The 23,580-nt window shown below is 41.9% G+C and overlaps 1 protein-coding gene and 1 non-coding gene across 3 annotated transcripts; one reads left to right on the forward strand and one right to left on the reverse strand.

The window, feature by feature from the left end:
• Window positions 1-826: 826 nt before the first annotated feature.
• TRNAT-UGU (transfer RNA threonine (anticodon UGU)) lies at window positions 827-899 on the forward strand. Its single transcript has one exon. It is a non-coding gene; the product is annotated as a tRNA-Thr (tRNA).
• Window positions 900-3,343: 2,444 nt separating this feature from the next.
• Window positions 3,344-23,580, reverse strand: HHIPL2 (HHIP like 2). 2 transcript variants are annotated; one of them, XM_072990600.2, is made up of 10 exons: window positions 22,200-23,580; window positions 16,290-16,942; window positions 13,373-13,516; window positions 12,057-12,388; window positions 10,752-10,878; window positions 9,819-9,964; window positions 8,683-8,764; window positions 5,676-5,758; window positions 4,704-5,144; window positions 3,344-3,804 (listed from the first exon to the last, which is right to left on the reverse strand). In XM_072990600.2, the coding sequence occupies exons 1-9, from the start codon at window positions 22,473-22,475 to the stop codon at window positions 4,744-4,746; spliced, it is 2,244 nt and encodes a 747-aa protein (XP_072846701.2). In that variant the 5' UTR covers window positions 22,476-23,580; the 3' UTR covers window positions 3,344-3,804; window positions 4,704-4,743. The 2 variants fall into 2 exon arrangements, with proteins under 2 accessions (XP_072846701.2, XP_020642192.3); XM_020786533.3 differs by having other exon boundaries at window positions 3,344-5,144.

The following is a 23,580-nucleotide window of genomic DNA, read 5'->3' on the forward strand; positions in this document are numbered from 1 at the left end:
TGTTGTTGTTGTTGTTGTTGTTGTTGTTGTTGTTGTTGTTGTTGTTGTTGTTGTTGTTGTTGTTGTTGTTGTTGTTGTTGTTAGTATGAACAGTGACATTGCCCACCGGTGCCAGCCCAGGCTTCTCTGCTTCCTCTGAGCTGAACCCCCCACACACACGCTCGAAGAAGCTTAAAAAGAAGTGGATTTCCCCAAGATTTGTTGTGAGGCAAAGTCTTTGAGGTGAGTTTGGTCTTCGGTGGGCAACCAAGGGCTATCAAGCTTTACAAAAGACTTGCTTGATCTTTTCTTGACCCGGACCGATCCAGATGCTTCTTCAAGAGTTGGGAGACCCTGCACCATACAAGTGGGGTGCAGCGAGGGCAGAAAGGGGGAATTATCTCCTAAAATCTGGCAGCTGCTTTTTCTGGGAAGGCAATTTGGTCGCCAGCCTGACAAAAGTGCGCGGCTTTCCTGAGCCTTCGTTATACGGGTACAATCCGGGTACTTCAAGGTTGGACTGGAAATCTGCAGCGAGATATTTTCTGCAGATACTTATTTTCATATAATTCCGAGTGGCAAAACATGTAAATTATAAAGCTAAGGTACGGAGAAGGGAGGAGGGGGGTTGAAAATCGGAAAATAAGCTGCAGCGAACAATAGCCGAGTTTTATTTGTAAGCTCGAGGAATATGTTTCTTTAGTAAAAAAAGAGTTCCAGAAGCAGAATTTCCTGCGGGGGAAAAGAGTTTCAGTCGTTTGAAACTATTTAAAAACGGAGATAGAATGTTGGAAACGTGGGACGAACGGTACAGTACCATTCATTTGGATAGGCAGAACTGATAGGTGGCTCCATAGCTCAGTGGTTAGAGCACTGGTCTTGTAAACCAGGGGTCGCGAGTTCGATCCTCGCTGGGGCCTTCCTGTTTTTATTGTTTTATTTTAATTTTATTACTTCTAAATATAATTCAGCGCAACATATTTAGCGTCAGCTGAAGCTTTTTGATAATAATTCTGTGCTTATACATAATAACATCGGGGGGGGAGTTATTTTCTTTAGTTGATGCGGGTACAATATAATAAACGCCGTTTTTATCTTTCTTTTGATGGGAGCTTAGACTGTGTTTTCGTTTCGAACAGCTCCTTCAAAAATGCGGCCAAGTGTCACGAATATCAAGCCGGTTTCTTTGGAGGCTCAAAAGGCCCGCGGGCGGGCTATGCTTGTTGCAAAGGCTGCCGTTACACGCTAATGCCAGCAGGTGGTGGTGCAGAGCAATGGATCTTTGGTGCGATGGTTCGTGGAAAAGAGTACAGCGGGTGGGGGAGGTTCGTTCGTTGGGGTCAAAACCATCCAAACGTTCGCGTTGGACTGTGCATCTGCTTATTAGTTTTCATCGGTGGCGTACAGGTTTGTTTTTGGACCAGAATTTCCTGGGCACTTCTGAGAATTGTAGTCCAAAAAAACCCCCAAAACCCAAATCTGAATGCCTTACCTCTCGACTGAAAATAGGGTTCCACATTTAGTTTGATTTCCCCACTCTGTTTTGTTTCCAGAGTTGGGGGGATTTACACTACAAATCCCAGAATCTCCCAGCTAGCATGGCCCCTTGGGATTCTGGAACATGTAGTTCATATACAGCATTCAGTTATCTTTATAGGGGAGCTGGTAGTTCATATTCACTCCCTTCTGGCTCACCATTTATTCACACACTGTGCTACAAAGCTCCAAAGCAGAACATTTTACAAGCAGCAAAGTGTGCATGCGTACACATGCACACACGGGTCTGGACAGTGGGAAAGGAAAGCAGGGTTTCCTTTCTCCCCTCCTTCTAAGGATGCATATCCTCCACCCCATCAACTACTTGGAAATTCAAGATACGTGAAAACCGGTTTTCAGCCTTTGGCCTTCTAAACTGGATGTTGTGAACTTCCCACTAGCCATCCTGACTAGGGTTTGTAGGAAATGAAATCCCAAACATCTGGAGGGTCATAAAAAGCTGAGGACCACAGATCAGAACAAGCTGGTTGAATCTAGAAGCCAATACCTCTTTCTTCCTGAGTCCTGACACTCTGCCCTTCTGTGTTTCAGCTGCTCTTGGCTATAGACACAGGCGTCTGGGCTGTCGTCTTCCAAGGATGAGGACTTGGAGTCAAGGGACTCGCTGTCAAGTTGGACTTCACTCACACCGGGAACTTGACTCAGGTTCCACCACCACCACCATGACTCCCACTCGACTTGCAACTTAGAAACACACACACACACACACACACACACACACACACACACACACACACACACACACACCTCCCTTTTTTCTGGGGAGAAAAAGCTTGTTTTAATAGGGACTCAGGACTTGGTACCAAAGACTTGGACTCGGGCTTGGAACTTGGACCCAAAGACTCGCTAACATCTCTGTGGTCTTCCAGATGCTATTGGACTGCAACTCATCCCGGTTATGTTAGAATCAGAGTTGCAAGTTAATGCAGTTTCAGCTGCAACTCATGAGCAACAAGTAATATAACTCGGAGTTAGTTATTTGTAGATGCAAATAGTAACAACTAGTTACATTAAAATGTTACTTTCAAAATATGTTTTAAGGCTTTCCAGAGGCATTTTGAGATAATTTTTTTTAGGTTCTAGACGCTTCATAAGTGGCAAGGGACACATTCTTTACTTTTGTCTTCTGCAGTTTTAATAACTATCTCCAAAGTGTAATATCAAAATTGGCCATGGTAGTATTTTCTTGCATTTTTCTGGCTAGATGGTAATGAAAAAGCAACACATGGAAAACAAGGAATTACTTGCCCCACCTGAGTTCCGGTAACAGCAAGCTGGCTGCCAAGAAGTAATGACTACAGCAGAAGTTACTTTTAAAATGTAACTTCCCAAGCCCTGGATGGAATGTAGTTGACATCTTGGAAGAACATTTGGATGGAATGTAGTTGACATCTTGGAAGAACATAGACTTACGTGTGTGTGTGTGTGTGTGTGTGTGTGTGTGTGTGTGTGTGTGTGTGTGTGTGTGTGTGTGTGTGTGTCACTCTGTAGGACTGATGGGGAAACATTTTCCTGACCACATCAACATTACTGGGGGCAAAACTTGTGACTCTCCATTGCAGGGCTGAGTGTGGCCAGAACCAGCGCAGAGTTGTGTGTGTGTGACTCCTTCCCTTGACTGCCTATGCAGTCATGAATGAGGATGTGTATCCAGGCATTTTTGTTTCACAACCTGTGAAAGCTTTCGTCTATCATCTTTGTAGCTGCCAAGTACATAACAGTTGTTCATCAATGAAATCCTCAACAAAAGCTAAAAGCATCCCCATTTCAACAAACGATTGCCTTACAAGTGACCCATACAAGCACATACATTTTGCTATATTTATTTTTGTCCTGTATTTAAGTGAAACAGGGTGGTGGGAGCGGAGGTGGCTTCTTTAGAATCATACAAGAGCTGATGCAAGAAATCAAACTGTCGGAGTAGGAATATTCAAAATATAAAAGGCGGGTAACTTTGCTAATTCTCTGTTGTTAAAATGCAAACCTAGAGTAGTAGAATATTTGGCTTTTTGAGGAACACTCAGTTTTCTGTACTTATTTAGATCCTGCTTTTTCTCTCTCACAATGATTAGAATATTTTCTGGCATAAAGTTCTTAAAGTAGACTTCACTATCATTTTTATTATGTTTTTCCCATTATAATCCATAAATGGTTGAATTCCCAAAGAGACAGTTTACTGCTTTACACTGCTGTAGCCTCACTGGCATCCCTCCTACCAGTCTATTGCAAGTGGTCATCTGATGGCTTTTTTAAACTCATAGAATGATCCTGAAAGGCAAGTAAATACAATGTAAAAACCTAGGCTGGAAACTACAATTATTTTTCCTGATTAAATGTACAAGTTGCATCTATTACAGCCAATGGCCAAGCAACTATTTAAGCTAACGTTCAGTACTTCCTGTGCAAATGTTTCATGAAATCTGCACACAGATGAGAATCTCTTAACTAAGGATAGCTTCATTTGTTCTGCTATCTGTTCCATGTTTCTCATCATTCCTTTTGATGATTATTCTGTTGACTACACACAAGCAGCACTAACTGCAAGCAGATCTGATTTTTTGGCATGAGAATGTGATATGTTTTGTTCATCCAGCATGGCACATGGTTTTTAGTATGTTTTCACTCACATTATTTGGCATATGTGGTGGCCTGTGTCAGTCCTTTGGGGCAGTTGCTGAGCATGTTGAGAGGACATCACTGATGATTCACAAAGTGGGACAGGATGTGGGAGGCAGTGAACACTATTCCTTTTGTCTATTTTTTGCACACAGTGATAAATACTGCGACTGCAGTGCAAATTCAATTTGTATTTCTAAAAACATTTCTTCTCTGAGTTTAGTGCTAAGTTGGTGCAGCACTAATTAAAATGCTTACCATGTCTTGTCCGTTTAGTGCTATTTCACTTTTTGTTAAGAAAGAAAGGATTTGAATATCATGGGAAGGGGTGGGTAAGAGGATGATGATAATAATGAGGGAGGAAGGGGCCTGTATGATATGTGGACTCTTGAGACACACCTTCCCAGGATAATTAAATGTTTCTTTCTGACGCAGCAGTGATTTAAATGCCAGGGAGCAGTACAAAGAAGGCTAACCTAGGACAAACATCTCTGTGGTCATGCCCTAGGAGCATATGGAAGCAAAATGAGTTGTCCAGCAATTCCACTTACATCCACATTGCTTGATTCTTCAATGCACAGAGCTGGTAATTCAAAGGGTACTTCTTAAGTTGACCCTCCTTCTCTTTTTCTTCCTTGTCTGTGTTTCTCCCTTAGCTGCTGACCTCGACTTAGGGAACTGAAGGGACTTCTTTTTGGCTCTGGCTGACCGTGAGCCTTTCCTCTTCGGCAAGGATGTCTCTGCCTGAGATGTATGTCGGCTCCTTCCCTTTTGCGCTCGCCCATCCAACTTCGAGGCCCAGCCTGCCTGGGCTGCCTGCTGTTTTTTACCAGGCTTGGTAGGTTTTGCTGGCTTCTGTTTAGTTGAGTGTTTGCGGGATCCTTGCTTCTTGGACTTTGAGCCTGAAGAAGCTGGGGACCGTTCTGTTGAGTTGGCGGCTGTTTTAGGTGATTGGGTTGTAAGTTGTTCCTTCAACAGTTCAAGCACAGTCTCTGTAAAAAGATTTTTTTTAAAGTTGCATTCTCTGTGATTGATTGATTTAAGGTATTTTTACCCATTTTTATCCTAAGAAAGGACTTAAGACAGCTTACATCTTTCAAACACAGTATTAAAACTGAAGTAGTATTGATGCATCAGAAGAGGGGGAAAGGTTTTAAATATATGAAAGCAACAATATTACAGTATTATTTAACAGATTCTAGATTTCACACACACATAAACAATTTCTGGGAATTCTGAAGCCTGACATGTTTAACCTGCAAGGGGAAACTGCGGATCAGACATTTGGCCGGGAAACGAACCACACCAAACCAGCAGTTTGTGCCCATCTCTATTTTTAACTGATGAAACAGTCATAGTCATATTTATTATGCATCACTCTGGTATCCATAAGGATGAAAGGAAGTGTCCAAATTATTACAGTTAACAAAAAAGGAACAGACTCTTCCTTACAGTGGTGCATCTTCATATTTGTCATACGTAACCAAAACAAACATTATTTTCAGAAACCTTCATTGACTTACTTGCATGTGGAGTGAAGGGCATTCGCTTGCTCTTTGTTTTCACTGGAAGAGGTTTTTGTTTGCACTTCCCTGGAGGAGCTCTCCTAGAAGACAGATTCAGTCACAAAAACCACATGTGGAAGTTGGCAAAGAACTGTATTTTCTGCCTCTAAAGTCATGAGCCTTCAGTGGAAATATTTTACCACAAGAACGTCTTGTCTCTAGAGCATCTATGTCCTTCGCCAACCTGTTGCCCTCTCAGTTTTCATCAGCTACAGCCAACATGGCCTAGTTGCTCTGTGTTGGAGTGGTGGAACTTGTGATCCACCTCTGGAGGATGGTAGTTTGAGAAAAGCTGGAATCAAACATAACTCCAAAGACACATATTCTGGTGGGAAAAGCTCGTTCAAAGCTTCCACCACCTCACTGCCTTTTTACAAGAAGACTGCAACCGTGCATTGTATAGAAGGTTAAGTTAGGGAACATCTGAACCTTTGGATGAATTGGGCTTTAATTAGCATCAGCACCTTAATCCTAGAACTACATAGTTGGAAGGGACCTTCTGGATCATTGAGTCCAGCCCTTGTCCAGGAGGCACGGTGGGGAATCAAACTCCTCATCTCTGGCTCTAAAGTCAGATACCTAAACTGTTAAGCTAAATATTTGAAGGGTCAAAGGTTCTGCAGCTCTGACATGCAGGGAAATGATGGTACAATTCATCATCATCATCTTAGAACTGCAGAGCTGGAAGGGACCCTATGGAGGATCGAGTCCAGCCCCTGTCACGGAGGCACCAAATCTCTAAACTACTGAGCTATAAATACAGCATAATCTTCTGGGTTAGATTACCAAAGGGAAGTCACCGTTTTTTGAAACATGGGTCCAATCTTTCCCTACTGTGGTCAGTAATTAATGCTTCATACATTTGTCTTTTGGCCATCCTTTAAGAAAAGATGCTAAAGAAACAGACTGTATAAAATATTACTTGCTTTTTAGCCTTCTAAATGTGGCGTGCTAGTACTTGGACCATCCTGACTCCTTAACTTCCGTAAACAGTTCTCATGTTTGTTCTAGATTTATCCCTGAGTTTCAGCCGAATTGAATTCTACGGTCGGCCTCAGCTTTAAAATAAATATAACCTAAAATAAGTACACAGAGGAGCATTTTCCTCGGCTTCCTAGGCTATGGATCCCCAGGGTCTCTTGCAAGCCAACTTGCCTTGGGCACAAACAGGGAACAGGATTTCCTCCAGCAGTCTCCTGCCAATCTGGAACCCTAAAGCTCCTTTGGGCTGCTTACTCCCATTATCCCCAGCCAGGGCACATGAAGCAGGCATTGAAACAGGCACTGGAGGAAATGGGCACCCAGAGTAACCGAAATGAGATGTGTGGCACATTAAACACAGGCCATGCTAGGCTTTGGGTTGTGGGAGACTTGGGCAGACTTCATCCCATCTCTGCAAACCGAAAGACCCTGCATGGTTTACCTTGGATTTAAACTAAAAGCCCCCAAATCTCCAAGCCAGTAAAGCTACTGGCTCTGCTGGCTGGGAGATTCTGAGAGCTGGTACTCCGAAACAGGAATATTTCCAAGCTCTGCAAACTGCCACCGAGCGTTGGCTGAGAACATATGTGACATTAAACATAGTTTCTGAATTTGAAGCTGGGCATGTGTAAATGTTGAGCTGGATACTGGCTGAGGACTTATGTGGCTCCAGAATTCTTTGACTACAAAGCAGAGACAGACTATCTTTGTTGTATTTTTGAAGAGCACAAATTAATCATTCAGCACTAGAAAACAAGAGTGGTTTATGCCTTGTCCTTGCAAATAACGGAATGTGTTTTGTCTCTGTATCTCTATGTTCTCTGCACTTTCTACATGTACTGTGTCATTTGGGGACCCGTGTTTCCGGAATCTTTTATGTTGTTTTTAACAGAAAGCAGCTATGAATGGCTTCCAAGATGAGTAGAGGCTGATGCTAAGGAAAGGTCGGCTTCTTTGCCAGGTATTTCTCTCTGGAAGATAACTTCACTTACCAGAAGCTGCTTTCGCAACCACAGGGGATAAGATGCAAAATCACAGCATCTTTCTCCATTTGTGAGAGCAAGGGTTCAGGTGACAGGCTGAATAGAGAAACTTTGAGCAAAGATGGGGAAAAATAATTTCTCTCTCTTGTCTTGTCTCACATGGATGCAATTTTGTATTTTAAAAAATTTGAGACTTTTTAAAATTTATACATTTATTTTGACAAAAATCCATGGTGCCATATCACCTGTAAACAGTGTTCAGACAATGAATCGGAGAGTCCTGGCTTACCAAGCATGTACAGTGTGCTGTTGCATACTGCCTAGTGACTCATGCTTAACAGGAGCAGCAGCTAAACATCTGCAGAGCTTTTCCCTTCCCCGAGGTTTATCATATCGTCTGAACAAAGCAGCAAGTGGTACTCTGGCTGGTTTCTCTCCCAACTTGTCCAAAAAAGAATCCAGAATTTGCTCTACAGCTTTGTTCTTTGGCATGTGGTAGGAGGCAACAAGCCAGAGCATCAGCCATAGCTGGATTCAGTTGATGTCATAAATAAACCACAGTCCTTCAACTACAAGCACAAATACTAGGGCTGCACGCACTAGTCTCTCTCTCTCTCTCAAATGGAGACAGTTCCCTTCCTTAAATTTGTCTGGATATGGCCATATTTTTAACTTTGTTTTCCTAACCTTTTAGAAAGTCTAATCTATGCATACCTTTAAATCAGTGAATATCTAGAACCAACTTGGCTTAAAGCCACTTCATTTTAATTGGGATATGGGTGTGTTCACAAGGCATATTAACTGCCAGTGCAAAAATTGTAGTTTCCCAAAACCTTGTATACAGATTTCCACCCGTTTCATAGAAAAAGCAAAAGCAAAATCTGATTGGGTGAACTGAGTATTTCTGCTCTTAGTCAGCTATTGCTCTGGAAGAAAGTGGTGATTTGTTTGTTTGTAGATCAGCATTTGAGTGACATTCTAGGATGTGAAGAGGTACCCACCTTGCAGGATCCACAAATTTGTATATGGAGCCATGGGGAGCATAGGCACTCGGGTAAGCGGTAGCCATAAAATAGAGTTCACCTGGAAATGATGGAAGGAAAAGAGAAAGCCGGTAACCTTGTCTACATCATTGAGATGAGCACAAGTTGTGACGTTCAGCCTGAAAACTGTTTCTCTGCCATTTCTCTATTTCCCACTTCCAGGCAGAAACAGAAGTGGGTAGCATATATACTGGACTACCATATGTGACTTTGGGTTGATTGTCAAGTCAATTCTAACTTGGTGACCCTTTCCAGAATTTCCTAGGTGATGATGACTCAGAAGTGATTTAGCATTCTCTCCTTCTAAGGGCACTCTGGGATAACTCATTTATCCCAGGGTCTGCTATTGATTTTGGAGGAAAATGGATGTGTTTGCTGACAATTTTCTTCCCTGTGCTCTGTCTTTCTTGCATTCACTTTTGAATGCTATCAAGTAGTTTTTGTATTGTTTTTATCTTGATCCTTCTATGTACTTTTCATATGAATCCCTTTTAGATATCACAATGTCAAGGGTTATAAACATATTATAAAGAAAGAAAAAATAAAATAGCTTGGGTCAGCCCTGGTGGTCACACAGAGGATTGTTGGACAGTAACTTCCAGAAAAGCCCTGATCCAGAATGGACATGTTGGTTGGGGGGAATCTGAACAGTTGTCCAAAAATGTAACATTTCCAATCCCTGGTCAAGCCTGTGGCCTCAGTAGTCTGTTTGACCAGAAGCTGGCCATGCTCCCTGTATTTGACTTTACCTTAGAATCACAGAATAATAGAATGGCTATAGGGCCATCAAGTTGAAACCCCTGCTCAATGCAGGAATCCAGATCAAAGCAACTCTGACACACAGTTGTCCAGTTTTCTCTTGAATGCCTCCAGTGCTGGAGCACTCACCACCTCCTGACGTAATTGGTTCCATTATTGTACTGCTCTAATATTTATGAAATTTTTCCTGATATTCAGCCAAAGTCTGGCTTCTTGTAACTTAAGCTCATTATTATATGTCCAGCACTCTAGGATGATTGGGAACAGATTCTGACTGTAAAAAAAGAAACCCTGTTTTCTAGGCCAAAAAAATAGATGGTTGCAAAAAGTGTTACCTGCTTCATCCTCAGCAAAAGAGATTATGAATTTATTATATGAGCTGATCAGCCCGGGAAAAGCACAGGCTTTTGTGCTACCGATGCAGATGTCTTGTTTCTTCCATTTCTTTGTCCTCTCATCTTCTTGCAAAGCCATGAGTCGACTGGATGAAAAAGCAAAACCTTATGTGTGATTATTTCATTGCTCCATAGAGCTTAAGCCAAAAAAAGAAAATCCATGTAAATTCTTAGAGAGGAAAGAATAATTTGATCTGTTCCTATCCCTTAACTCAAGGTACCAACTCTTCCTTCAGCAGAAATTACCTTGAGTGGGAGGCCTTAGGGAATGTTGTTACTTCTCATTGCCAGGAATTTTCTGAACTCAGCACCCAGTTGCCCTTAATCCACAACTACTCACACACACTGTTAAACAATAAGAGTTTCCCATTATCCCTGACCACTGGCCATGTGGTGCAGGACAAATATTGTGTAGAAACCAATAATATCTGGAGGGCTACATGTTCCTCACCCTTGCACTATCCTGTATCCAGGACTGACTTCTTCCCTCCGTATTGGCTTCCCTCTTCCCACCAGTTGAGTAATTCATTAAATGGACTTGTTATATCTATGTGGTTCTGCTCTCCAGAGGAAAGTCATCCACCTTCTAATAAACACTACTAAAAGTAGAGTGGCACTTTCCATCTTATGCCAGATCATTGCTCCCAAGACAGAAGCTGGAGAATGTGGCTTCAGTTTATAACATTAATAATCTTGTGCCATCAAGTCCAAATTTTTAAAAATATAATTTTTATAATAGACAATTGTAAAAAAATCACAAGCTGAACAGCACGGACCCTCCGTCAAGAAGAACAAACCCCATACCTGTTAAGACTGCATTTCAGAACCAACTCTCAGGTATTTAGAGGTTAATGAAACCGGTTTCTTCCTTACCCAGTCATAAAATCACCAAAAATGTAGAGGCCATTGAGGTTTGGTGACTCACATCCTCTGTAGACATAACCTCCAGTGACTGATTTTCCCACATTGTGTCCATAGGCAAATATTGGAAGTATATCATCTGTTGATAGGGAGAACATAAGAATCAATTCAGTCAAAAGTATGATGACCTTAAAGTTCTTGAGAAATACACAGCTAAGGGAGCAAGAAAAAACAAAAATCACCTTTTTAAAGTCTGAGTCTTCAGGTACCCCATGTGCATGGGTAGCTGAGGGGGCACCGTTATGCTAAACAGCTGCTTCTCAATTTGCTTCTCTTAAGCTACATAGCACATAATACAGAACATAGCCAGATGTAACAGAGGCTGTATTCCCATAACTTTAATAGCTGTGTAGAAGAGGGAAGGGCTGCCATTTGCAGGCATAGAACCCAAATACTAAACTCTACCTTTGCTAAATGTGTTCTATACTCTGATCTTTCCTCCTAAAAATCCCAACTCCACAGTCTATTGCAATGAAAATGCGGTACGTGTACCTGTTAGATTCAGTGCTTTCCAACCTTGGGTACCCAGACATTCTTGGACTACAACTCCCAGAAATCCTGGCCAGCACAGCTAGTGGTGAAGGCTTCTGGTAGTTTTAGTCCAAGAACATCTGACAAGGTTGGGAACCACTGTGTTAGATATTGCCCAAGAATTGGCAAAAAATGTAGTTTTTTAGGTTTTATATTACCAGAGCTTGGGGGGGGGGGAATAATCACTTTTTGAACTATAACTCCCAAAAGGCTCCAGCCAGCAAAGCCTGTGATTATGCCTCTTGGGGAATTCTGGGAGAAGTGGTCCAGAACATCCCTTATCTAAGCTCTTCTAACATATACAGCGTTGTAAAATATTAAAATGAATTTAAAAATCATGACTGTTAATTTTAGTATGCAGAAGTGTTGGGGAAACTCATTTTGCAGACACCACTTCCTCCATACCCCAGATTCAGTTGTTCGTGGGGTGCCCAGGGAATTTGAAATGCACAGAATTTGAGGTTCTTTAACTTGCATTATACAATTCTCTAGATTTCCCACTCAACAGTGAAAGGATTATAGCTGCAACATAATAGTTGATCAAATTCTTTTTTACTCATAAGACAACTGCCCAAAAAGTGGCTAAAAATCATTATTTTTTTTTAGGTTTTAATACTCTTTGTTTTAACACTGTAAGCCATCCTGGGTCCTTTAGAGGATAAAGGCAAGGTATAAATATTCTAAATCAACCCATCAGTCAATAAGGATAACCAGTCACTTTGTTACCTAAGGAAGAATTTTGACAAAGCTTTATGTCATAGCATTCAAAGCCTTCCTTCGCCCTCCAGCCGTAGTTGCCCCCTTTCACAATTATGTCCACTTCTTCGTACTTGTTCTGGCCAACATCACCACAGAACAGCCTTCCCCTTCCTTTGTGAGTGAATGGGTCACCTCTGTCCACAGAACAGCGCCACATGTTCCTCACCCCGTACGCATAGATTTCGGGGAGAGCTTTAGGGTCAGAGGAAAAAGGATTGTCAGGAGGGATCCGGTAAGGCTTCCCATCGGAGCTCCTTCCATCGACATCTATCCGCAAAACCTTTCCTAATAAACTACTCCTGAGGGGAAATCAAGGGATAAATCAATGATTAATGATAGAGGAAATGAAGCAGAGTGCATAGAAAGGTTAATATCACAAAAGGCTAAGAACGTATCATTTGCATACACATGCGCACATATCATCTAAGCCAATGTGTTTCATGTATATATATTTGTCGTTCATATGTGCTGTCAGGTTGCCCTCAACATGATGACCCTATAAATGAGTAATTTCTAATATGTCTTGTCCTCAACAGCCATGTTCAATTTATATAACCAGTGTTATATAAACAGTTAACTGGCTTAGATTATACATATTTAGCCAGCAATGACCAAAATATTCAGCATAGTGAGTTGCAGTCGAGTAGGCCCATTGAACTGGTGAGTCAAGTCCTCCATCAGTTCCATTGATTCAAATGGGTCTACTCTCATTGCAACTTACTACAGTACTCTAAAAGTAGAGTAGTAAGCTGCAACTACTGACCTTTCTACTGATCCAGATAACGGGTTATTATCAGGACCTTGATTACAAAATGTTGATAGTTTGAAAACTGGGATGTGAGATGCATGGCCCTCTAAAATCAGCTGAACTGTAACTCCCCTCACCCTAGCCAGCAGAACCAATGGTTAGAGAACAAAGGAGTTGCAGTCTCACTTTCTGGGACCTTCAGTTATTTTGAATCATAATTTTGAAAGGAAGAAGATGCATAAAATACAAAAAAAAATCTAGAGGGTTATATATTCCAAATTTCTGATTTAAAAGACACATATCCCTCCTTTATATCACATGATATCCAAGGACTGCTTATATTAACTTAAACAAATCATCTCTCTTATGTTTAAGATACTTGAATGAAAAGGATCCTAAACAGAAATTATCAGAAGCAGCAGTGCTGTTTTAAAATAGCATAACTTGCTTTCCAAGGCAAACCCAGTTGCCTCCATTGTGTAACAAGAGCATATTAGACACAGTAAACAGTGGATGCAGGTGCTGTCTGGCTTACTTGTTCTGAGCATTCCCAAATTTACCAAAAGGGTCTCCTGCTTTCCCTCCATCCCCTGTAAACAGGTACATGTAACCATCCAGGCCAAAAAGGATCTGCCCCCCATTATGATTTGCAGCTGGTTCTTCAATCTCCAAGAGTTTCCTAAAGTGAAAAGAGAAAATTAATTTTAAAAAATGGAAAAACAGAAGCGGGTAGCCACTGTTGTCTTCCTTGGATGAGTTTCAAGGCCTCATTGTGTTCAAAAACATATTATTTATGCATTCATTAAGCAGAACGTCTTATCTGCATAGTTCTTGATGTTAATGTTTTCCTAGACTAAGCAAGAGAGGACCTTAACATTCCCTTGTTAATTCTTTCCTTCTGCTGCACGGTGATGTCTTGAATGCTTAGCTGGCATCCATGCTTGCCGTCTCAGGGGATAAACTGGGGGGCTGTCCAGATGGGGGGATTTGGTGCTGTTTGATTCGGGTTTAAAAGGTTTTTCAGTGTGATCTACAGTGGACCCTTAACTTACAGACGGCTTGACTTACAGACTTTTTGAGTTACAGACTTCTCTGGCCGCAAAATTTAGGTTTGACTTGCAGACTGAGATTTGACTTACAGACCAGAAAAAAACCAAAATGGAACAAAAACGGCCTGTTACGGGATTAATCGGTTTTTAATGCACTGTAGGTCAATGGAGACTTGACTTACAGACTTTTTGACTTGAGAACCGCCTTCCAATACGGATTACGTTCTCAAGTCAAGACCCCACTGTACCTGGCACTTGAGCGATTCCTCTGTTCACACTGGAGATGTTTATTGTTCTCTGAGAAGGGTCCAGACAAGTCTTTAGATCACTGTTTACTCGCATGTAAGGTTGACCCAGTTTATTCATGAGTAAGAAGGATGAGGCAGTGCCAGCAGTAAGGGCACAAGGGGAGAAGGTTGGGGAGACAGAAGGAAGGTAAACCCCCCTTTCCTCCATCTTTCTCCTCAGCCGGGGCTTTGCTCCTTTGTAGGGACAGAGTCTGAGCAGATGACCAAAAGGTATTTTATTCTTCAGAAGTGTGAGTGTGTAATCGGGTCTACAAAAATCAGAGTCCAATGCAGCTGGTTTTCCCAGTGGTTGCTTTTGTTTACTTTTCCCACATCCTCTTCTCTCCCCCAAGCAACCACTAAGCCAATGTTAATGGGGGCAAGGGAGAGATGCTGTCATCTGTCAATGAATTTGGGAGTGGGAGCCAACATAGCCCCCTTTCCCACAGCTGTCCTTCAATGAGCTGTGGTGACTTTCCTTTTTGTTGTTGTTGTTAAACAAATGTGGCACAGCAAAACAGCAATGCATCTGCTTAGCACGGTATACATAGTACTGCCAATGTATCTAGTTTAACTGGAATAGCATTGCAGCAATAGGGAAACAGTTTTAAAAATTAAGTGGTAGAAAAAATGAAAATACAGGAGGGGAGTTTCCCATTTGTCCATTAAAATGTTAAAACCCACCTAATACATCACAGGTAATACTGCCCATAGCTCCATATGGGTGCGAACTTACCGTCCACACAAGTCACACAATGGGATAATTGGAAGCATGCTAAATCATATCAAAAAACCCAGAAACTCTAGTACTTCGGCAGAAAGGAGTGAGACAGCTCTAAAATGAGGCAGGATGGAGCACTCTTAAGTCAGAACATGTGTGGACACCATAATTTGATTCAAACCAAACTGCACAAAGTGATCCAAATAGCGAGCTATATACTCATCAGGATTTGCGCTGGGTAAGTTATGCATCCAGGTCTCCCCAGCAGGCAGGCAGGGACGAGCGCCACACCTCCAACAGATAGCTCTTCTGCGTAGGGGCCATTGTCTTTGATAAACTACTCAACACACTACAGTTCCAAGGGACAGCCACAAAAGGAGATCCTAATCGCAGATCAGCTAAACAGCTGGATGCACTCATGCTATTGCTCTTGATACTGGAGCAGGACAATGGCCTCTGTAAGGTCTCGCTGCATCAGGACAGTCCTCTCCTGCGATGTGCCTTGTGATACCTAGTCCTGCTTCACGGCACATCTTCAGGTGGCAGCTGTTGAACACGGTTGCAGGAAAGGACTCCTGAAAGGACCCCCAAAAGATACTTTTGGAAAAGCCACTGATTTGAAAGAGGTCAGGTTGAGCTCTGGAATCTTTATGAAATCAGTCAGACCTTACCCTGCTGAAAACAGTTTCGTTAGACTACTCACTTCTTATATGCTAAGCATTTTAGTCTGCATCGCAGGTAGAAAAAGCTGAATACTCCTGCTCTGAAAGCACCAGGGTCTCTTGAAATCCCACAACAACCACGGGGAGATTTTGTGGTTCTTAGAAGCAACCCTTGGCACCACAACCCTCCCCCTCCAACCAAAATATTTTCTGCAGACATGTTTTTCTCATCAAGTAGCAGCAGAGAAAATACATGACTTATTTGCTTCTTTATATTTTGTTTTATATATGTCTGCCTCCCAAGATAGCGTCCATTCATCTGATGACATGGATTGCCGCCTGTGGAAGCTTATGCTAAAGAAAACATGTTATCTAAAGGTGCCACAAGACTTTGTTGTACATTTATTTGTGTGCATTTGGGAAATCTGTACCTCTGGCCATACCATATTTTGTTGAACTAGAACTCTCATCATCCCACACCATTCACTTGGCTGCTGGGAATTTGAGTCCAGCAACTCGTTTCTAGCTCCAAATCACACAGATAGAATTAGTGCTTCGAAGTATTCGAAGAGGATGCATTTGCTTTATCATAAGATATACATACTAAACTTCAGCTAAACCCATCTCATAGGATTGCAATGAGGATAAAATGAGAAAAGGTAGTCTAAGCTTTGGGGATAAAGTAGAAAATATGTATTTGGTAAGAAAAACAAAATTGAGGGAGGAACTTTACCTTTCCGAGTTTGCATCAGCTTTGTTGAGATCAGATGCAGAGACTCTTAGTTCACTGATCCTGATTTTCTCAACATTTTTCTTGTCCTGATAAGAGTAATAAATGTAGAATTTCCCATTGTCTTTGTATTTGGGGTGGAAGGCCATCCCAAGGAAACCTCTCTCATCGCCTACCCATGGACTTGCCAGCACCAACTTTTTAATGTCCAGAAAAGGCTCTTCTAGTCGACTTCCATCTGGAAGATAGACCCAGATGACACCCACCTGCTCTGCCACAAACATCCGGTGAGTGTTGTCATTAGCATGAACCATCAACACCGGATTTCTCAACCCATTGGCCACTTCTCGTAAGCACAGCTGGAGGCAGCCTTTCTTGTCCTCAACCACAGAGCCCAGGTTGCGGTTAAGGTCTGTGTTTTTCAGCACATCTGGGAAGCAATAGTCTTCATCCTGGATGTTGAGAAGGTCACAGAAGCGGGTCTTGTTCTTCTCACAGCATTCTTGGATTTGTCTGTCATTTGTAAGCAAAGTGATCGCAGAGCCGCAGTAGAAGTGGAAGTCCGAGCAGTAGTCAAAGCAAAGGCCTGGGAGATTCCGAAGTGGCGTCTGAGGGTTTTCAGCATCATAGAGGTGAGCTGCATAGGGGGAGCATTCCTGTTAAGGGGTTGAAAATGACATGTCAGCTCCTGTAATACTGTGAAACTGATTCCGCCTATGTGTTTGCGTCTGTGCCACTATACTATTTGCTCAAGTTCTCCATCTATAAGCAAACAATTTTACAACATATAGATAGATGGGCAACACAAGCCACCCTTAGGAATATGGTGATCAGGATGGGAAAACCTTTGGCTTTCTAGATTTCAGACCTCAATTCCCATAAGTCCCCATGCAACCTTGACCACATCTGGTCCCATCCAATTTTGCAAGCTAAGGAGGCTAGGACCTGATTCATTCTTGAAAGGAAGACCACCACATAATTCCAAGTGCTGTATTGAGGAAGTGTCATAGATCAGCAGTAGTGGACGTGTTTTGCATGCATTGGGGTAATCCCAGGTTACTTAACTTCATCTCCAAGTATGGTAAGTAATGAATCGTGCCTGAAACCCTGGAGTACTGCTGGTGTGATTCATCATAAGACAACTGCCAGTGTTCCAGAACTCTGCCAAAAACTCTTACTACTGGCCATCAATGGCACTTGTAATCCAAATATCTGAAGATTCTGCACCCTTACTATAAAGTTTTGTTTTTTTCTTCCCATTATTCCAGAAACATGCCAGGTACATTGTTGTGTTGTGTCAGACTTGGCAAAGTTAGTCATCGTGACTAATTTAGGTTCCCTTGATGTTATTGGATCTTGTCCAAGTATGACTGAGTCTGTACCTAACCCAATATGCACAGATGATGTTTGTGTTACTTCATAACCTAAGAAAATGAAAGAATGATTATCTAAATAATGTGAAGAATTAATTTTAAAATAGTTAGCTTTGAAAATGTATTCGCGAAGGCTTTCACGGCCGGGATCTAATGGTTGTTGTGGGTTTTTCAGGCTCTTTGGCCGTGTTCTGATGGTTGTTCTTCCTAACGTTTCACCAGTCTCTGCAAAATGTTAGGAAGAACAACCATCAGAACACGGCCAAAGAGCCCAAAAAAGCCACAACAACCATTAGCTTTGAAAACATTGGCCATCACCTAACTGAGGTGTCATACAACTGTGTTAAGGTAGAGGAGAAGGACAGATCCTATATATAGAACTAAAATCTAGTTGGAAGCTTTCCTACAGAATAATGATTTGAAAGCATCTGAGAAGGCTATGTTAAAATGTCTTACAATTCAGAGTTGTTTCCCAGACAGAACATGTTGCCTTGCTTCTTAAAGGTAAAGGTAAAGGTTCCCCTTGACAATTTTTGTCCAGTCGTGTTCGACTCTACGGGGCGGTGCTCATCCCTGTTTCCAAGCCATAGAGCCAGCGTTTGTCCGAAGACAATCTTCCGTGGTCACATGGCCAGTGCGACTTAGACACGGAACACTGTTACCTTCCCACCGAGTTGGTCCCTATTTATCTACTTGCATTTGCATGCTTTCGAACCACTAGGTTGGCGGGAGCTGGGACAAGCGATGGGCACTCACTCCGTCGCGTGGATTCGAACTTATGACTGCTTGGTCTTCTGACCCTGCAGCACAGGCTTCTGCAGTTTAGCCCACAGTGCCACCACGTCCCCTGTGCAAAAAGACTAAGGTACCTTTTAGCAGGGAAATGGAATAGCTTGAATTACAAATAAATCAGATTATTTGCTTCTTTGCAGGTAATGTGTAGGCTTGAATAGGTGCAAAGTGCACCAGCACTGTGTGTAAATGAAGAAGGATAAGGTCTTAATCAGAGCACTCATGAGATGGAATTTAACCCTTTTCTTCATTGCCATAGAGTCTTGAGGAAGCCCTTTTCTCTGAAATCAATGGGGAAAAAATCTCTTATAGGCACTAATATGTGGGTGGGGGCAAGAAGAACGTGTTACATGAGGTTTATTTAATATTACAGGGTGTAGCAGCTCAAGCGCTACTGGACTGGGGCTGGGGGGATGCTGGTTCTTGTTCCCATTGAACCATGAAACTGACTGGGTCAGGATTAGATCACAGACCTTGCATTTGTTACTGACTCTTAGCCTGAACATCTGTACTGAAGAGCTGCTACTGCTTACTGGAAGAAATGTGGGATATAAATGTAACTAACTAATTAATTAATTAGTAAATCTGTACCCATAATGCAAATTGACAAAATTACTAAGTGGATAGCGACCCTCTGGTTTATTCATTCTTTCATTAATTTTCCTACATACTGCTTTTAACCTCCTCAATGCACTCTAGTGAGAAACTGCTTTTCTTTCTTTCTTTCTTTCTTTCTTTCTTTCTTTCTTTCTTTCTTTCTTTCTTTCTGTCTGTCTGTCTGTCTGTCTGTCTGTCTGTCTGTCTGTCTGTCTGTCTGTCTGCAGTATCTATCTATCTATCTATCTATCTATCTATCTATCTATCTATCTATCTATCTATCTATCTATCTATCTATCTATCTATCTATCTATCTATCTGTCTGTCTGTCTGTCTGTCTGTCTGTCTGTCTGTCTGTCTGTCTGTCTGTCTGTCTGTCTGTCTTAATTTACAGCCTTAGGAAACTAAAATCGTTAATGGGGTACTGAGAGGAAGGCTCTTTCCAAACGTCTCCCTCCATGTCCCTCACTAAGAATTCTAGTACAAATGTTTAGGTTTTTGTGGCTGTGAAGTTATTTTTCAAAAAAGAAAAATAAAGAAGTTTGATTTTTGACTTGACAATCGTAGCACTCTTTAACCATACGAAAAGAGGACATGCTCAGTATATGCAATACTAGAGGGCTAAGGCAGTTGAGCAGAGAGAATATTAAGTGTTTTCCTGGTGTGTGTTTTGGCTGCTTTTTTGCAATGGCAGATGGAGACTCTCAACTTCCAGGACTGAACTTTACAAGGGAACCCTCTCTTTGGCTGTAAATCAGCGGATAGGCAGGCGGCCAAGCGGGGCTGTGTCCCTTTTGTTAGTGTTCTTCCCCTTCCCACTTCAGATGGATGGGCAACCTTAACAAAACAGAGAGGGCAGAGAAGGAAAGAGGCAGACAGTGCCAAAGCTGACAGAGACTGTGCGAGGGCGTTCCAGAGGACATGGAAGCCAGCTGTTGGATCAGAGGCTGCTTTCAGGAGGGCAGCTTTTGCAGGGCAACAGGCAAGAGCGTAATGTAAACACATCCTCCATGGCATCTGGGAATCAAAACACCAACGTCCGTGGGCTGATTTTTATGCAGCCCTAGAAGCCAAGTCAATCTGCACCAGTAAAGCAAAATAATCAAGTATCCTCTTGTCCTACTCTTGTGTAGAGTTGCCAAGTACTGGAGTTTACATGAGGCCATGAGAATGGGATGCTGCCAGCGTGTATTCCCAGATTTGGGGGTTCATTCTCATGACTTCAGTATGTGCCATTTAGACATGCTCAGAAGCACTCTCCTTACATTCAGTACAGCTGCTGCTGCTGCTGCTGGAATTCACACATTAGCTTTTAAATTAATTATGCTCTTTCTGCTGATGTCAGACACCCAATTTTTGCAATGGCTGCTGAAAAGCTAAGCTACAAGACATCACAAAGGTCCTCCACCAGTGACTTCATAAAGATCTACTCCAGGCTTTGGGCTCTGAAATCTCAGGGAATAAGACACTGGCTGGGGGAATTTTTGTAGCTGTAGTCCAGAACAGGCACTTTCAAAACTCTGCTGTAATGTAGTTTGAGAAATATTTTTGCCTCTCATTGTATATATATCAATTTTTGCCACATCTCTGCCATGTTGAAAACCTCTGCCATAGGTTTTCAACCAATACAGGAACCCACAAAAGCTATTTACCAGTGACTAACATAATACAAATGTACAAACCACCAGTAGTGATGTCCTTTTAAAAGATGCTCTCAGTCTCTGGGTGAGATAAAGCAAATAGTAATCCCCCTAGTTTCATATGCGAGCAAATATGTGAAGCTGGGTTTCTCACACAACCAAAATCAAAATCCTGTCCACTGCATTACAGCTTACAATTGTTTTATAAAAATTGCTATGGTTCTACTAGATCTTGGAAACATTTCTTTTCAACTATGGATTCTAGTATTCCCATGATGCCCATACTGACTGAGGCATTCTGGGTGTTGTAGTACCATAAAGCTACATTTCCCAAGGTTATACATCCTCGTCACAGTATTCTTATATCTATATGCAGAGCAAATGAGATCTGGTATAGGAGAGTAGCAGACAGTATGAATTTGTGAATCAATGTGGAGTGGTGGACTGAGTGGTAGACTAATTTTTTTATTATTATTTAAAAGATTTTTACTGCACCTTTCTCCTTAAAAAACCTGCCTGAAGAGAAAAGTCTTTGGCTGCTTGTGGAAGGACAGCAAAGATGGGGAGGGAGGGAGGGAGTTCCAGAATCCAGAGAAGACCTTCTCCCATGTCCCCACCAAATGCATCTGTGAAGGTGTTGGGACAGAGAAAAAGTCCTCCCCTGATTATACCCAGGCCGGCTCATAAAGGGAGGCACAGTCCTTGACACGGCTTGGACCCAAGCCAGTTAGGGCTTTATAGGTTAAAACCAGCACTTTGAATTGTGCTTGCAAATGGGCAGGACACCTAGTTTCAAATCCATGCTTGGCCATGGCAATTTACAGGGGAGGGGTGGTGATTTGTATTTAGGAAAAGGTTTGCTGGGCTGTTCAAACTATCACTACCACCATACTTCAGATGTAAAAATCACTTATGATGTTTAATTATATTTCTTTATTTATTAAATTTATATGCCACCCATTTAGACATAGCCTACTTTGGGCGGCTCACAAAATATACAGTGGTGCCTCGCTAGACAATTACTCCGCATGACAGTTTTTTCACTAGAAATTGACTTTTTGTGATTGCTATAGCAATTCGCAAAACAGTGATTCCTATGGGGGAATTTCACTGTACACTGTTTGGTCCCTGCTTCGCAAACCAATTTTCGCCAGACAACGATTTTGACAGCTCCCTCCGTGCTCGCAAACAGGTGTTTTCGGGACCTAAGCTTCGCAAGACAGTGATTTAAACAGCTGATCGGCGGTTTGCAAAGTGGCTTTCATATAGCTGATCTTCACTAGACAACGACGATTCTTCCCCATTGGAACACATTAAACAGGTTTCAATGCATTGCAATGGGGAAATGCTTTTCGCTAGACAATGATTTTGCTAAACAGCGATTTCAGTGGAACGGATTATCATCATCTAGCGAGGCACCACTGTATTCTAATTCCTATGCTTCAGAAGAAGAAGAGCATGACAGTTCACAGACCACATCAATGACACAGAATCATAGCCCACTACTATACCTGGCACAAGATGTCTTTGATGTATCTTCCACATAGTTTCTGGGCTTGAGGGTCCACATAATCCATGATCTCCCAGTATTTGGCTGCAATGATATTGTCTTTGTCTTGGTCACAGCATCCAAAGGTCTCATAGGCAGAACAGAACTCCAAATGGAAAGGAGGCTGGAAAGGAGGCCCATAATCAAGGCACTGGGGATGCCCCAGGAGACCCCTGCCGTGGCACAGGAGAACAAAGGAGGTGCAAATGAGAAAATTGGAAGAATGTAAGGAAAACATGGAGCAGTTGTTTTCAGAGCACCTGGAGTTGCTTTCTTGACTGCAGATTTTCTGAGATCAGAGGCTTGTGAGTTGTGACCACTTTGAAGATGTTTTCCAGGCTTCTGAGTTTTGAAACATCCCAGCTAGAAAAAAAGGTCAGTGTTTGTTCAAGGTTGCATACTCACTCTCTTGCTGTCTCTACAATTAAGTTTACTATTGGTGAGCTAAGAAGCAACCTTCCACACCGCCTCTTTGCCATTCCACGCCTCACTCAGCAGAACCCTCCCCCCCTTCTCTTCTCCAAATTTATCTGCCTTCCTGTGGAGAACAAAGAGAGACAGATGTCACCAACTATTACACACACTTGCCGTGTGTTTGTGAAGAAAGACAGAGAAAGAAAAATCGAAAGAGATAAATCCAGAGACACAGAATGTGCATAAATTGCAAACCATCTAGGAAAGGATTAGTTTTCCCATTCACGAAGTTCAAGATTCCCAAACTCAGCAAAATAGCTGGAAAGAAGATGACTCATTTTCATCCATTACATGCCCACTCTAATTAGCTTGAACATACTCAAACTCAGATTAAAATTCTACAGGAATGAAATTCTCACTTCCCACTCCAGTTCCTAAGCATGCTGAAATAAAAATATATTTTTGATCATCAGAGGTTCAGATTTATATCTTTCCCGCCATAACAGTTTTGGACTCAAAATAATTGAATTACAGTATATATTAGTCCTCCCAACAGAATTTTTAAAAGATGATATGTAACTAGAAAGTGGAACATATTAAATGGTTTGTCAGAATGTCTTCACTGAGTATTTAAAAAAACAGCTTTAGGTGATTTCATGTGTATACAGAGAGAGGGAGGCAAATAAACATCCTCATAATTTAGGGGACTTTTGGAAATATTTTATCCTACCACTTTTGCCCTGTAATCAAACCAGAAGAATGTTCAGCATAACCAGAGATGGAAAAGTTACTTTTTTCAGGTTCCACTTTTTGGAGCCCTCTGCTGACCATACTAGCTAGGCTAGAGGACAGAAGTCCAGTAACTTACAACCTTTAAACAGAATGCAACGGTATAACATAGGAGGACCATTCCCCATGGCTTATTCTGT

The sequence above is a fragment of the Pogona vitticeps genome, chromosome 1 (genome assembly GCF_051106095.1).
Source record: "Pogona vitticeps strain Pit_001003342236 chromosome 1, PviZW2.1, whole genome shotgun sequence".
NCBI classification, from domain to species: domain Eukaryota; kingdom Metazoa; phylum Chordata; class Lepidosauria; order Squamata; family Agamidae; genus Pogona; species Pogona vitticeps.

Coding starts and splice junctions, on each gene's coding strand:
- HHIPL2 (XM_072990600.2), bottom strand. CDS start 22,475: ATGTTTTCCTTACATTCTTCCAATTTTCTCATTTGCACCTCCTTTGTT. Junction 8,765..9,818: donor TTTTGCTGAGGATGAAGCAG/GTAACACTTTTT, acceptor CATCATTTCCAG/GTGAACTCTATTTTATGGCT. Junction 5,759..8,682: donor AAATTTGTGGATCCTGCAAG/GTGGGTACCTCT, acceptor TCTGTCTTCTAG/GAGAGCTCCTCCAGGGAAGT.